At 40.2% G+C, this 13908-nt stretch overlaps 1 protein-coding gene across 1 annotated transcript in view; it reads left to right on the top strand.

Moving 5' to 3' along the window:
- Positions 1-3578: 3578 nt before the first annotated feature.
- The window catches only part of hpgd (15-hydroxyprostaglandin dehydrogenase), a 29652-nt gene continuing 19322 nt past the window's right edge, over positions 3579-13908 (top strand). The window contains exons 1-3 of the mRNA XM_080029731.1: positions 3579-3837; positions 5059-5182; positions 7753-7859. Of these exons, the coding sequence (XP_079885857.1) occupies positions 3745-3837; positions 5059-5182; positions 7753-7859 (324 nt within the window). The 5' untranslated portion in view covers positions 3579-3744. The remainder of the gene's footprint in view (positions 3838-5058; positions 5183-7752; positions 7860-13908) is intronic.

Here is a 13908-nt window from a genome sequence, read left to right as displayed (position 1 = left end):
CCTAAAAGAAAATAGTTGCACCAACTTAATTGAATTAAGGCAACCTTGACTAAATGTTTGTTATGTTGCTGTTTGCACCGTGAGCGAAGGGGATGTTATATTTCATTGGGCAGATGTGTTTCAACCCTATATAAGTTTACTATGTCCCCTATTTGTTAAAATTCTAAACATAGACAGCAGCTTCTGTTTGTTACTTCAACACACTTGTTACAATATATCAAGTTCAATGGAATGATTCATTTCTTTTGTAATTTGTCTCCTGAGTTGAACTAGGGATCTGGCTTAAGAGTTCCTCAAACCGTTCTGTTATAACCAACAAAATCACGGTTAGTTCACAAAGAGATATTTTATTAAAACAAAATGCATAGTGACGTAATGGAATGAAACATCCCCTTCACTGAGGGTGCAAATAGCAACATAACAAAGGTTTAGACCAGTATACGTCATTGTGGGAAAGGGGGCGTTAGACAGGAAAACCTAATTGAATCGCTTTAATTTGCATAAGAAAATCAAGTCAATGTCAGGTCAATGTAGTAAAGTACAATTTCAATTTGATGTAATCCACAAAAGTACATTGCCATCACTAAAGCAGAAAACTGAGTCAGACTTATTCAAAAAAGTGCGTTACTTCAACTTTTCAAAAATATACTTTTTAGAGTGTAGGCAATAGGTGAGGTTCTAGTGTTATAAACGTGTCAATCGCATAAACAACCAACGTGATAATGGTAAGTCTAGCAGTAATCATACATGCTCAAAGTTTAAAAAAGCACTGCATAATATTTTGCACTACTCGTAGACTGTAGAAGAGCTGCTACTACAACTGCTAATAGGGACGCTAACGGACCACGAGCAGAGAGGTGTGTATCTCCTGCTCTGACCGCAGCTGGGAGGGACTGCTGCGCGAGGACCGGGCCGCCTGTCAGTGCTCTGTGACGGGGAGGGGCCGGGGAGTCTCCCGCTGCTCGTTGAGAAGACTTAAAAGTGATACTTGCCTTGGCGAAAAAGTCACCAAATAACACCAGAAAAAAAGCTAGAGTTGTCGCTGTTTTGGAAAAAAAAGTCGCCAGGGGGGTTGAAAAGTCGCTAAATATAGCGACGACATCGCTAAGTTGGCAACACTGCACGCGACGTCGCGTGCAACCGAGTAGATCCGAACGTTGGTGTTATTGTTGCCAGGTAACCAGTTACTGGGCGCCAATGCCTAGCGCCCCAAACCCTCCGTTAAAACTGAATGGTAATAGAAATTGATAGGGCCACTCTGAGTGAACGAGAGTTTGGGGCGCCGTGAACTGGCGCCCGTAGAAGCCAAATGAGTCAGTTTAGAGCTTGAATTTCGCTATGAAATGTAAATACAGTGCCAGAATATAAATTCAGTGTGCATTCTTAAGTAAAATTAAATAGTTTAGTTGCCTCAAATTAACACACACAAAAAAAACGATTTTCTTTTTTTTGGGGGGAGGAGGGGGGGCGGCGCCCTAGCGCCCTCTATGGGCCAGCCGCGGCCGTGGGCACCAGGTAGCCCGCAAGGACCATATGAGGCGCCCGCAGGCCTGATCTAAAAATAGCATAATAATCTGTTTCCCACCTTTAAGTCATTGCTGATAATTATTGTGAGAAATCCTTAACATGATCAGTGTCTTCACATAGATGAGTATCATTAATCATTAATAATAATATATAACTAAAGGCAAACTGAGCAAATTTGTTATTTCAGAAGAGTGAATCAAACTGGGTGCCCTTTGTATGACTCAGTACCCATGAAGTAGCCCTCAGGTTCAAAAAGGTTGGTGACCCCTGGTTTGACCCATATTCTGGCGGCGGCTATCGCATTCCAGCCTAAACCCCGCCCTACCAGTAAGGGTAGGGTCGGCGTTGAAACACCACCGAGATTCTTTAAATCTTTCATCAAAGGGCCTTTGTTACCGGTCATGGTAGATACCAGGAACCTGAAAGGTGACATCTCTACATTGGTTTCCTCAAGAGCAGGGAAGGGAGTGTGTAAGGAGGGAAGTGTGTGTGTGTGTGTGGGGGGGGGGGGGTGTTTAAATATTAGTGCTGTTAATTAATTAAGAAGAAGCTCTCTGAGACATATACAGAGCAGAGTGTAGAGCGAGAGAGAGAGAGAGATAGAGAGAGAAGGCTTTGGATCATGTCTCTGAGTGGGAAGGTTGCCTTGGTGACCGGGGGGGCTCAGGGCATCGGGAGAGCCGTGGTTCACTCACTGCTCAACAGCTCAGCGAAGGTCAGTAATGCAAAACGCTTCTTTCTACTGTCAAGCCACTGCTTTGATGTGTTTTATTTGTGTCTCAGGTGTTGCTCTCCTCACTTCTTCTATATTGCATTGTTGAGAGGTAGACTGGGACTTAAGAATGCCATTGCAGACGACTGCTGCTGTAAACGTTTCGTATGACATTAAACCATCTTGGATTTTGACACTTTTATCCCATTTTCAAATGTCTCTGTTACAATCAACAAGTATAAGGATACATAAATAAATTAACAAATCAATTTTCTGCAAGTCACGACTTTGCATTATCAGCTCAAACCCTTGTACAACTCACTTCACTGTTATCTCCACGGCTCAAACCCAAATGCTCTTTGAACACACTGTTTTGACTCATAGTAGAATGCAATCAGAGGGGACTGTCGCTTTAATGATTCACACCAATACAACTGCCTCCTACACTAATGCTGATTTCAATTGGTTACTTATTTAGTGTGGGAAGCAATTTATCTTCGCTGGCTTTTCACTTTTGATTTATTTTTCTGTTTTCCTTCTTATTCTAAAGGTTTTTAAGACATCATTTAATATACAAACTCTTTACTACTTGCAATTGTATTCTGTGTTCATTCATTTCGTAGGAGCCCACAGAAAAAACGCTACAAAAGGTTCCCTGCTGCATGTCATTGGGTCTTGCATTACTTTAAAAGGACCAAAACCGGTATTTTTACAGGTTTGGGTAGCAGCAGTTAGCCACTATCAGTTTCCATTCATCTCAGTACAGGGCTGTAGCCTACGTCAACATGCAGAGACCTGAACCGTGGTGCAGTGTATTACTGAATAGTGTGTTGCATATTGTGTAATAGCAATTATACAGGAGAAAGCCCATTGACTTTACATAGACCTGGTGAGGAGGAGATCATGTGAGATTGACAGCTTCATAAACATTTGTTTTACTGTTTTTTTTCTATTTTTTTTTTAGATTAGTCAATAAATACAGATTATTTTATTAACAGTGACCTGTGTGAAGAGCTCAAGTGTTGAGAGGAAAAGAGGAGCAAGAGAGTGTGGAAAAGTAAGCACACAGGATAGGTAACAAACTGGATTAAACCTGTAATTATTATCCTTCACCCTTTGACACTCTCTCTCTCTCTTTCTCTCTCTCGCTCTCGCTCTCTCTCACACACACACACACACACACACACACACACACACACACACACTCACTCAAACACAGCACATGCAGTATTTGTAAAGACTGATAAGCTGAGAGAAAGAGAGAGAGCGAGAGAGAGAGAGAAAGGGGGAGGGAAGAAGAAGGGAGGGAAAACTGGCCAGCTCAATGAGTGAAAATATACACACACACACACACTCACACACGTTGGTGAGAAAAGCCTGTGATTGTGTTAGCGAAGAACACAGATAGGTGAGCACAGAAGAAGAAGCTCTCTGAGACATATACAGAGCAGAGTGTAGAGCGAGAGAGAGAGAGAGAGAGAGATAGAGAGAGAAGGCTTTGGATCATGTCTCTGAGTGGGAAGGTTGCCTTGGTGACCGGGGGGGCTCAGGGCATCGGGAGAGCCGTGGTTCACTCACTGCTCAACAGCTCAGCGAAGGTCAGTAATGCAAAACGCTTCTTTCTACTGTCAAGCCACTGCTTTGATGTGTTTTATTTGTGTCTCAGGTGTTGCTCTCCTCACTTCTTCTATATTGCATTGTTGAGAGGTAGACTGGGACTTAAGAATGCCATTGCAGACGACTGCTGCTGTAAACGTTTCGTATGACATTAAACCATCTTGGATTTTGACACTTTTATCCCATTTTCAAATGTCTCTGTTACAATCAACAAGTATAAGGATACATAAATAAATTAACAAATCAACTCAAAATTCTTTTTGAACACACTTTTTTTTCTGCAAGTCATGACTTTGCATTATCAGCTCAAACCCTTGAACAACTCACTTCACTGTTATCTCCACGGCTCAAACCCAAATGAACACACTGTTTTGACTCATAGTAGAATGCAATCAGAGGGGACTGTCGCTTTAATGATTCACAGCAATACAACTGCCTCCTACACTAATGCTGATTTCAATTGGTTACTTATTTAGTGTGGGAAGCAATTTATCTTCGCTGGCTTTTCACTTTTGATTTATTTTTCTGTTTTCCTTCTTATTCTAAAGGTTTTTAAGACATCATTTCAGATAGAGCTAGTGTCAGCTTATCTCTCAGTAGAGGATTCTTAGAAGAATATTATAAACATACAAGTGCCATTGTTCCTGAAATGTGATGGTGAAGGAAGCATTTTACAGGACACTCTCTTTCCTTTCAAATTTAAAGTAGGAAAGTTTTTTTTCAAATAAATAAATTAGTTTCTGTGAAGTTCCCTCAAAGTATGTCAAACCAGAACATGAGTCTATTTGTGTCCCTGTGTGAGGAAGTGACTGAGTGTCTCCACAGCTATTTATACTTGTCAGGGTATATTGCAGTAAGAAATGAGTAAGAAGAAGAAGACTTTAACCAAAGGCAAGGCAAGGCAATTTTATTTATATAGCACATTTCAGACACAGGGCCATTCAAGGTGCTTCACAGGGTCAAAATTAAAATACATCAAGTATAGAATACACAAAAAAAAATAAAAAAACATGGACAGAAATGCAACATTTAAATAAAAGAAATAAAACATTTGAACAAAAAGTTAAAAATGACAACCAAAGCATGATCTCATCTTATTTTGATCTAGGTTCTGCAGAGATGCATGAACAAAGTGTTGCGCCTGGCTCTTCAGCTTGTCTCTATGTGTGGATCTTAAGTCCCTCTGTCTGTGTGGTGTGTAGGTGGCCGTGGTGGACCTGAACAAGAGCTGCGGTGAAGAATGCAAGGCCCAGCTGGACAAGGAGTTTGGAGAGGGACACTGCACCTTTATACAGTGTGATGTGTCCAACGGAGACGCACTCAGAGGTACAACTGACACCAAAGCCTTCTAAAAACAAGCTGTTGTTACTGAGTGAGCGACAGAACATGTCTGTTCACTTTGCCTTCTAAATTGAGCACTTCCTCATAATAATTGAGGAAGTGACTTAAAAAGATCCTTAAACCCATACAGAGTATTTCTGGCAGCTATTACAAAATGATTCCCTGGAGAGAGGCAATGCTGACAGCTGCAGACAGTTATGCTAACCATGCTAATCCTGTCTAGTTTAGCTTTGCATCACATGGCCATTAATTATACCGAATTTACATTAGAAGTCTGCTTACTGTTCAACATGTACACATGTCACAGACTCAAATATGTTGTTGGACCATCTTTAGTTTGGAGTACAGCACATATTCCCACTAACACATTTTCAGAAAGCTTTATTGGTTGCTGAACCTGGCCAAGTGAAGCACCCCAGATTCTACTGTACACTGCCACACAGGCTTGTACAGTAGGCACTAGGCATGATGGGAGCATCACTTCATCCACCTCTCTTCTTACCCTGATGCACCCATCACTCTGGAACAGGTCTCATCAGACCACACAACCTTTTTCCATTGCTCCAGAGTCCAATCTGTATGCTCCCTGACAAATTGAAGCATTTTATCCTGATAAGCCCCACTGATAAGTGGTTTTCTTAAGGCTACACATCTGCATTGTCCATATCTCTTATGTTCACTTCGCATTGTGCGTGTGGAAATGCTCAATTACTTTCACTATTAAACATAGCCAGGAGTTCTACTGTTGATATTTTAAAATGACGGTTCACCACTATCTATCCAGGTTTTAATAATGCCTTGGACAGTTCTTAACCTGATTTTAGTAGTTTCTCCTGAGTAGTTTTCTTCATTTTATGCAGGCTAATCATTTCCCCCCTCTGAAACAGAGTAACATGTTTTCCAAAACCACGGCATATGTCTTCTGACATGGTTGTTGAAGAAATAAGAAGCTATTCACAGTTAGGGTTAAACTGAATCATATTAATCACTGCCGTTTTTGGCCGATGGAGGGTTCTTGCCTATTTGCTAGTAAAATCTGTATGTGTGTGTGTGTGTGTGTGTGTGTGTGTGTGTGTGTGTGTGTGCGTGCATGCGTGCGTGAGTGTGTATTTGTGTGTGTGTGTGTGTGTGTGTATTTGTGTGTGGGGTGGGGGGTCGAATGAGAAAGAGAAGAACCAGAGTATTAAAGTGTGTATAGGTGAATGAGTGTGTAGAGTGAGGAACAAGGTTTTATTGTCTGACGTTGAAGAAGTGAGTCCCTGGAGGCTAACGGCTGTGGAATGCTGTTTGGTGTTGCGCCTTACTGTGTGATAGCACTGCTGTTGATGTGGACACTCAGTGTGTGTGTGTGTGTGTGTGTGTGTGTGTGTGTTTGTGCGTGCGTGCGTGCGTGCGTGCGTGCGTGAGTGTGTGTGTGTGTGTGTGTGTGTGTGTGTGTGTGTGTGTGTGTGTGTGTGTGTGTGTGTGTGTGTGTGTGTGTGTGTGTGTGTGTGTGTGTGTGCGTGCGTGCGTGTGTGTGTGTCATGAGTTTTGTTAAAAGCAGGTTTGTGGTTCCTAAATGTGGTGTTTGTGAGTGTGGAATGCAGCAGGTGATGACACATGCAGGTTTCAGCACAGCACCTCGGGCTGTTTATCCAACCACCTTCCGTCTGTTCACACAGGGAGATAAACAATGAGCCCAATGTACAGTATATCCATTCATTCACTGTCTGCATTGTAAGTGAGTGTATATTCACTAATATGAGTGAGGTCCGTTAAGACAAAACATTGGGCTTTGGACTCTGCAGTGTAGAGACCCCTCTTTGTTGTATAGAGAGGAACCATTTTATCATACAGAATGGCAACTGCAATGGGTTTACTTAGTCTTCTTCTAACATTTTAAGTGGAAACACTTTTTGTCTATTTTGCTTCCATAACATGTCTTCTTTCATACTACTAGTACTAGTACTAGTACTTATACAAGTACTAATACTTATACAACTATCTTTAACGACCATTATCTCAACGTTAGTTTTTTTCAATACTCTGAACCAAAAATCTCAACCTCTAATGCTGGGCTTACACTAGAGGACTTTGAAAAGACTGAAGACTGAAACCCTCTTACATCTAAAGACAATCAACTCACACCTGAAGACAACCAGTCATTAGTTTTCAGACACAGAGTGAGATTTTGAAAAGACATGGGGTCTCATATTGCAAGACTACAACTAGATTCCTTTTGATTTTAATATTATTTCTGCAAACGCGATAGTGATTATTTAATTAAAAAAAACGACTGAGATTGAACGAACCCTCAAAAGACTGACGATAAAAACAAACCTGTTTGATACTGACTGAAATTGGGTGGGATGACCACCTTACACCAAACGACTGAAATGACGGGCACGCGCCGCAACTCCAGCTAGACTCTCATGATTTAAGTCCGACATTGTAAATTTGTCTGCGACTGTCAAATCGCGTGAAAAGTCGTGTAGTGTAAGCCCAGCATTGGTTGGGCCCCCATGTGCTAACTCTTCCTCTCTCACTGATTGCTCTTTTTATATTTTGTGGAACAGATGCTTTCCAGAGCACGGCAGAGCAGTTTGGACGCCTGGACATCGTGATCAACAACGCGGGCATCAACAATGAGAAGCACTGGGAGAAGACCATACAAGTCAACCTGGTACCAGTCACTCAACTCACTTTCACTTACATAGCGCTGAATATTGAATTTGTGATTTCCAAGGTTCTTAATAAGCAACACTCTTTATCCTGGTTTATGTACTGCACATAAGGGAAGATGGACTGTTTGTACATGCACCAGAAGCTTTTTTTTAAGGATCCTCTTCTTGTCCCTCAAGACCACTTCACTAGATGTTTACCTTAGCTCTGTCTTCCTCTTTCATCTGTACCTCTAGTCAAACAGCAGAAGTCCAAGCAGAATGGCAATTTTATGCACGCGTAAAAGTAACAACAAAATAATCATAAGCCTTGCCTACTGTAAAACAGCAATCCTCGGACAATGCCGCCTTAAAAAAACACTTATAAACAGCTAAATATTAAGAAAATGATGCGTGCAACCCACTGGAATGTAAATAGGGTAAAAAAGTTGAGACATATCGGCATTGTTAGAATTCTATGGTCTTGCATGCCTATTATTCAAATCAAACAAAACATTACTTACTCAACTACGGAAAATCGTCACTTTAATTGTATGTATTTGTGTATTAATTCATTTCAGTGGTTCAAATGATTTCTAAATAAATAATCTAAGTATGACCAAGCTCTTCAGTATCTTGGTGAGAAAAGAAAAGGTGTGGCCTGTGTTATGTTCTTTGCTTTATACAATTCCTCACTGCAGACAGATCCCATTGACTGATAACATACAGGTGTATTGTGTGCAGAGCTGAAATAGCAAGGTCAAGTGTTAGCTTAGTGTTCTGTCTCTTTCCTCTTGGGCTATAAACTCTTTTCTGTTGAGTGTGAAAAACTGTGTATGTTCTGTGCATCAGTGAAACACATTTTCAAGGTTAAAGCTGGGGTGGATGATTTGGGGAGAAAATAGCAGTTGGGATAGAGATTTGAATCCAAATACCTCAACCGCTCCACTTGTTCTCTTTGGTCCCTCCCCTATGGTCCCTCCCTGACACGCTCTACACCCACAAAGCCGTGCCAAAGTGAATGGACAGTCCCAACAGCCAATAAGAACAGAGAATCGGAGCCTCGCTCTGATTGGTCAAAGTGTCAGCTCATGTTAACTTTGACCAATCATAAATCATATACCCCAGCTTTAAAGTTAGGAGTTAAAGCTATCAGGATGAAGATTTGATAGGAATAGTGCAGTTGCAATATGACTGATGGAGATCTGTTGGTGTTGAGATTCTGAAGCAGTTGAACCATCATTGAGCCAAGTGATATCCATAAAAAAATGTTCACAGTACAGACGGGTAGTGGATCATGAGGAGATATTCACTGATTTTGAAAAAAAATGGGGATTTTAACAACAAGTATTCCCCAGAATCACTGTCTTCATCTTGTTTTACTGGTTTTCCCCAAGTGCCCCACATCAGTAAGAATGAGTTCAACTGAGTTTAGTTCAGTTAGCATAGACACAGTTGAAGAAAGGGCCCTATATTTCCCTATGTATGCATTGTATGGGCAATTACAAGGAACATTACGTTGCTGTCAGGCAGTAACCTTGTATGTCCAAAATGTTTTTTTTCAGGAAACAAAAACAAACACTGTATTTTTAAAACAAAATAACTTTGTGTTGTCAATTCAAAAGCTCTTATTAATACTTTTCATATGTTAAAACTTTTTAAAACTCAAACACAGACGTGACGTGTGACCAATAACACTGATGTATGAAGACAGTGGTATGTTTACCAATGTGTTACAACACCCTTTCTTTTAAAGCTCACATATTATGCACTTTGCTGTCAATTTTATATGGTCTAAGTAGTCCCTAATACTTATTTTTTTAGATGCTTGCTGAAAAACCCGTTCAGATCATTTATTGTAGCAAGCCTCTATACCCTGATTGTCCTCTGGTCTCAGGATGACCTATATTTGTGCGATCTGGCTGGCCCCTCCCACCTCTCTGCCGGGCTTTCTTTATATGTCCATGGGGCTCTCCCACCGTCTCTGCCGTGCTCTCGCGATACTAGAGAGACACTGCGTGACTGCGAACACAGTGTTTACCCGGCCGGAGCTAAGCCATACTTTGAGAACAGTTTGACATGACCTGACATGATTAAAACCAGTGAAAACAGTAGCTTCAAAGTTTGATTTCTACAGGAATATCTTCCCATCCTTTGTCATGTTAAAAACGAGTCATTTTCAGACTGCTGTGGGGAATATAAACAGCGTGTTATGAGCAAAACTTGGTGCTACAACCGAAGCTACATGGGTGCTAACACTAAAAATAAGACTCAGACGATAAAATAAAATAAAAATACCACACAAATCAGTGAACAAAAATATCTTCAAAGTTGAATTCCACACTATTAAGTTCCAATCCTTTGTCCTGTTAAAAACAAGGCATTTCCAGACAGGTGTGGGTAATAGAATTATGTTTTATGAGCAAAAGCTGAATGCTTGTCTCAAAGCTAGCTCGGAAGCTACCGGCTAAAAATACCACACAAATCAGTGAAAAAAATATCTTCAAAGTTGACTTCCACACTATTAAGTTCCAATCCTTTGTCCTGTTAAAAACGAGGCATTTCCAGACTGGTGTGGGTAATAGAATTATGTTTTTATGAGCAAAAGCTGAATGCTTGTCCCAAAGCTAAATAGCTATACACCAGTCAGGCAAAAATACCAATAAAAACATTTCTTTCAGTTTCACTGTTTGAAAAAACCCACAAGTAGCTTCCTATCCGTTGTGTTATTAAAAACGAGGCATAGACTGCTGTGGTTAAGATAAATTAGTGGAGTATGAGCAAAAGCATTCTGTGTTGGTGTATGTAACATTCAGGCTGTAGGCTACTATGGGCATCTTGTCGCTTAGCGGGGAAAGCAACATGGCTGTCACTCGGAAAATTTTCCATCGGATCTCGGGGCCGTGGACCAATAAGAAATGGGGGGGTGGGGTTATCATAGACTACTGCTAATGTGGGGGGGAAGCATGGACATATAAAGAAAATATGGGGATGTGGCTGTGCAGTTTATGACGTCATAAACCGCGAGAATTCTGAACGGAGTATATTGGGGGGAGGGGTGGGGGTTTCAGAAAGGGGGAGAGTGAGAAAAGGAGAGATTATTATTTTTTTATATTTTGGCAGTCTCTAGGCACACCGTGGACCCATGGATATGTTGGAACACATTTAAAAAGTGCATTTAGCATAATATGTGACGTTTAAAAACTCTGAGTAAGGGTTTGGGAACTGAGGACATTAATTGTTGACATTTTGAAATCTTGCTTGAAATACAACTTCAGATGCTCAACATTCCTGGGTCTCCATTGTGATATGTTGTGCTTCATAATGCACCACATTTTTTCAATGCGAGACAGGTATGGACTGCAGACAGGTCAGTCTAGTACCTGCACTCTGTTCCTATGAAGCCAAGCTGTATTAAAACGGGCAGAATGTGGCTCTTTATTGTCTTGCTAAAATAAGAAGGGACGTCCCTGAAATAGACGTTGTCTGGATCGCAGCATGTTGCTCCAAAACCTGTATGTACTTTTCAGCATTACTGGTGCCTTCATAGATGTGAGAGTTACCCATGCCATGGGCACTAACCCACCCCCATACCATCACAAACGCTGGCTTCTCAATTTTGTATTGGTAACAATCTGGATGGTCCTTTTCCTCTGGAGCCCGGAGGACACAACGTCCAAGATTTACAAAAACTATTTGAAATGTAGACTCGTCAGACCATAGCACACTGTTCCACTTTGAGTCAGTCCATCTCAGATGAGCCCAGGCCCAGAGAAGTCTGCTGCATTTGTGGATGTTGTTGATATATGGCTTTCACTTTGCAAGGTAGAGTCTTATCTTGCATTTGTGGATGTAGCGACAAACTGTGTTTACTGACAAGGTTTTTCTGAAGTGTTCCATGGCCCATGTAGTGATATCCTTAATACAATCATGTATTTTTTTATGCAGTGCCACCTGAGGTCATGGGCATTACATTTACATTTTGGACCTTGCCCCTTACGTGCAGAGATTTCTCCGGTTTCTCTTAAATATTATATATTATAGATTGTAGATGTATTGTAATGGTGCAATGGTGAAATCCTTAAATTATTGGAATGTTGTTTTTAAACTGTTGGACTGTTTTCCTCTGCAGTTCTTCCCAAAGTGTTGAGCCTCACCCCGTTATTGCTTGTGAAGACTGAATCTTTACGGGATGCCCCTTTATCCATTTATGATAATATCACCTGTTACCAGTTAACATGTTTAGCTATGTGAGCAATGTTCCAAACAAGTATTGTTTTTAACATTCTACAGCTTTCCCAATCTTTTAATGCCCCTGTCCCAACTTTTTTTAAACATGTTGCAATTTTCAAATGGTAAATGTGTGTATATTTACAAAAAAATATAACATTTACAAATTCATAATGATGTGTTTGTACTGTTTTATATTGAATACACGTCAAAAAGGATTAGCAAATGATCACATTCTGTTTTATTCACATTTTCCATAACGTCCCAACTTTTTCGGAATTGGGGTTGTATAATATAAGTTACAATATGTTACATTAACAAATGTGATGTAGCTTTTTGGAGCCAGAAGTAGACAGAATAACAGAACACCTTTCAGGATAATAAGGGTAAGTACATTATTTTCAATCTACTATAAAACATTTTTCACAACCAGAATAAACCAAAAATAGTATCTTATAATATTATTCCTTCCGCATGCAGAAATATTTATTAAAGTAATAAATTAGATAAACAAAACAGAATAAATGAGCCAACATCAAGGAGAGCGATTGGATCCAGGTTTTTCCTTTGCAGTGAATAAGAAGTGCACCAAGGTAAATGTCAGTAGTTTGGTCTGGAGGCTGCTGGCTTTCACTGGTGATATTTTACATGACCTTTAAACCAGTTTCCAGCAACAGTGTGGTTTTAGGTCAGTAAGCAGTGCTTCTGTCAATCATCATGTGTGACGCTTCCTATGACTGATTGTCCCTAAAAGACCTCAGCCCAGAGACAGCCCCTCTCCACGCTGGGTTAGAACAAGTTAAAAGTGTAGTGTGTAGTTTCAGAGGAGGGGGATTTGTTTATATTCACAGAGCCTGCAGTTAGTTTACTCAACATATTTTCTCTTCATGTCATTCTAAGTTTGAATCATCATCAATCCAAACTAAATTATTTTGAGGCACCTGGCCCTTTAAAGTAAGACTAGAATAATCTTTATTCTTTCTTTGGCTCCCCATTAGCTTCTACAAAGTGGTCGCTGGTCTTCCTGGGGTCCACACAGAAAGCCACAAAAATTGCAACAAACAATAATATAAAATCAACAAAACAAATACAAAAAAATACAAAAATTAAAAAATTAACTACAAAATCAGCCAAATAAAATAACTGTGAATAAATGAAACCACATCAAACAAATAACAGGAACCGATAGTAATCCATAAGTACACTTACTGAAGCTCTAAATCAGGGGTGTCCAAACTACGGCCCGCTTTTTATTGGCCCGCGGCCGATTTAAAAAATATAATGTAATATGGCCCTTTGAAAATAATTTTTTTATTTTTTATTTTTTTGCATTTCTTATTCTATTCATTCTATATTTCTTCCTAAATCTGAGATCCAAAGATGGATAGACATATTCCAAAGAGGCTCACAAATCAAATTGAAATGGTTAACTTTACCTGTTTTTTTTATCATTTGAAAATCAATAAAATAGTCTATTTCAGTGTTACCGTTATTGTCATTTATTTTGCAGCTTTCTCCTACAGCGGTTTGGGGAAGGGGGAGGGGTTCTATTCAAGTTGTTTTCTTTATTTTTTTTTCACAACCCCAAAAGTGCCAACTAAAGTTAGAGGAAAAAAAGATTCCTCTTGTGTTGTGTACAGTAAGTTTAAAGCTAAAAATGCGAGTTGAGTCGAGTTGAGCGCCATTATAATAGGCCTATATCTGGATTCATTTTACACAAACACATTTGTTCTCGCACATCATACATGTGCCGATGGAGTCGCCGTTTCTCCTTTCTCCACTTTCTGTGCGTACGCATGGGTCAGAGTTTGAGTGGAGGACCGCACATCTTCCTGTCAAGTT

The sequence above is a fragment of the Ammodytes marinus genome, assembly GCF_949987685.1.
Source record: "Ammodytes marinus genome assembly, chromosome: 6".
NCBI lineage: Eukaryota > Metazoa > Chordata > Actinopteri > Uranoscopiformes > Ammodytidae > Ammodytes > Ammodytes marinus.
This window is presented reverse-complemented; position numbering and strand designations above follow the sequence as displayed.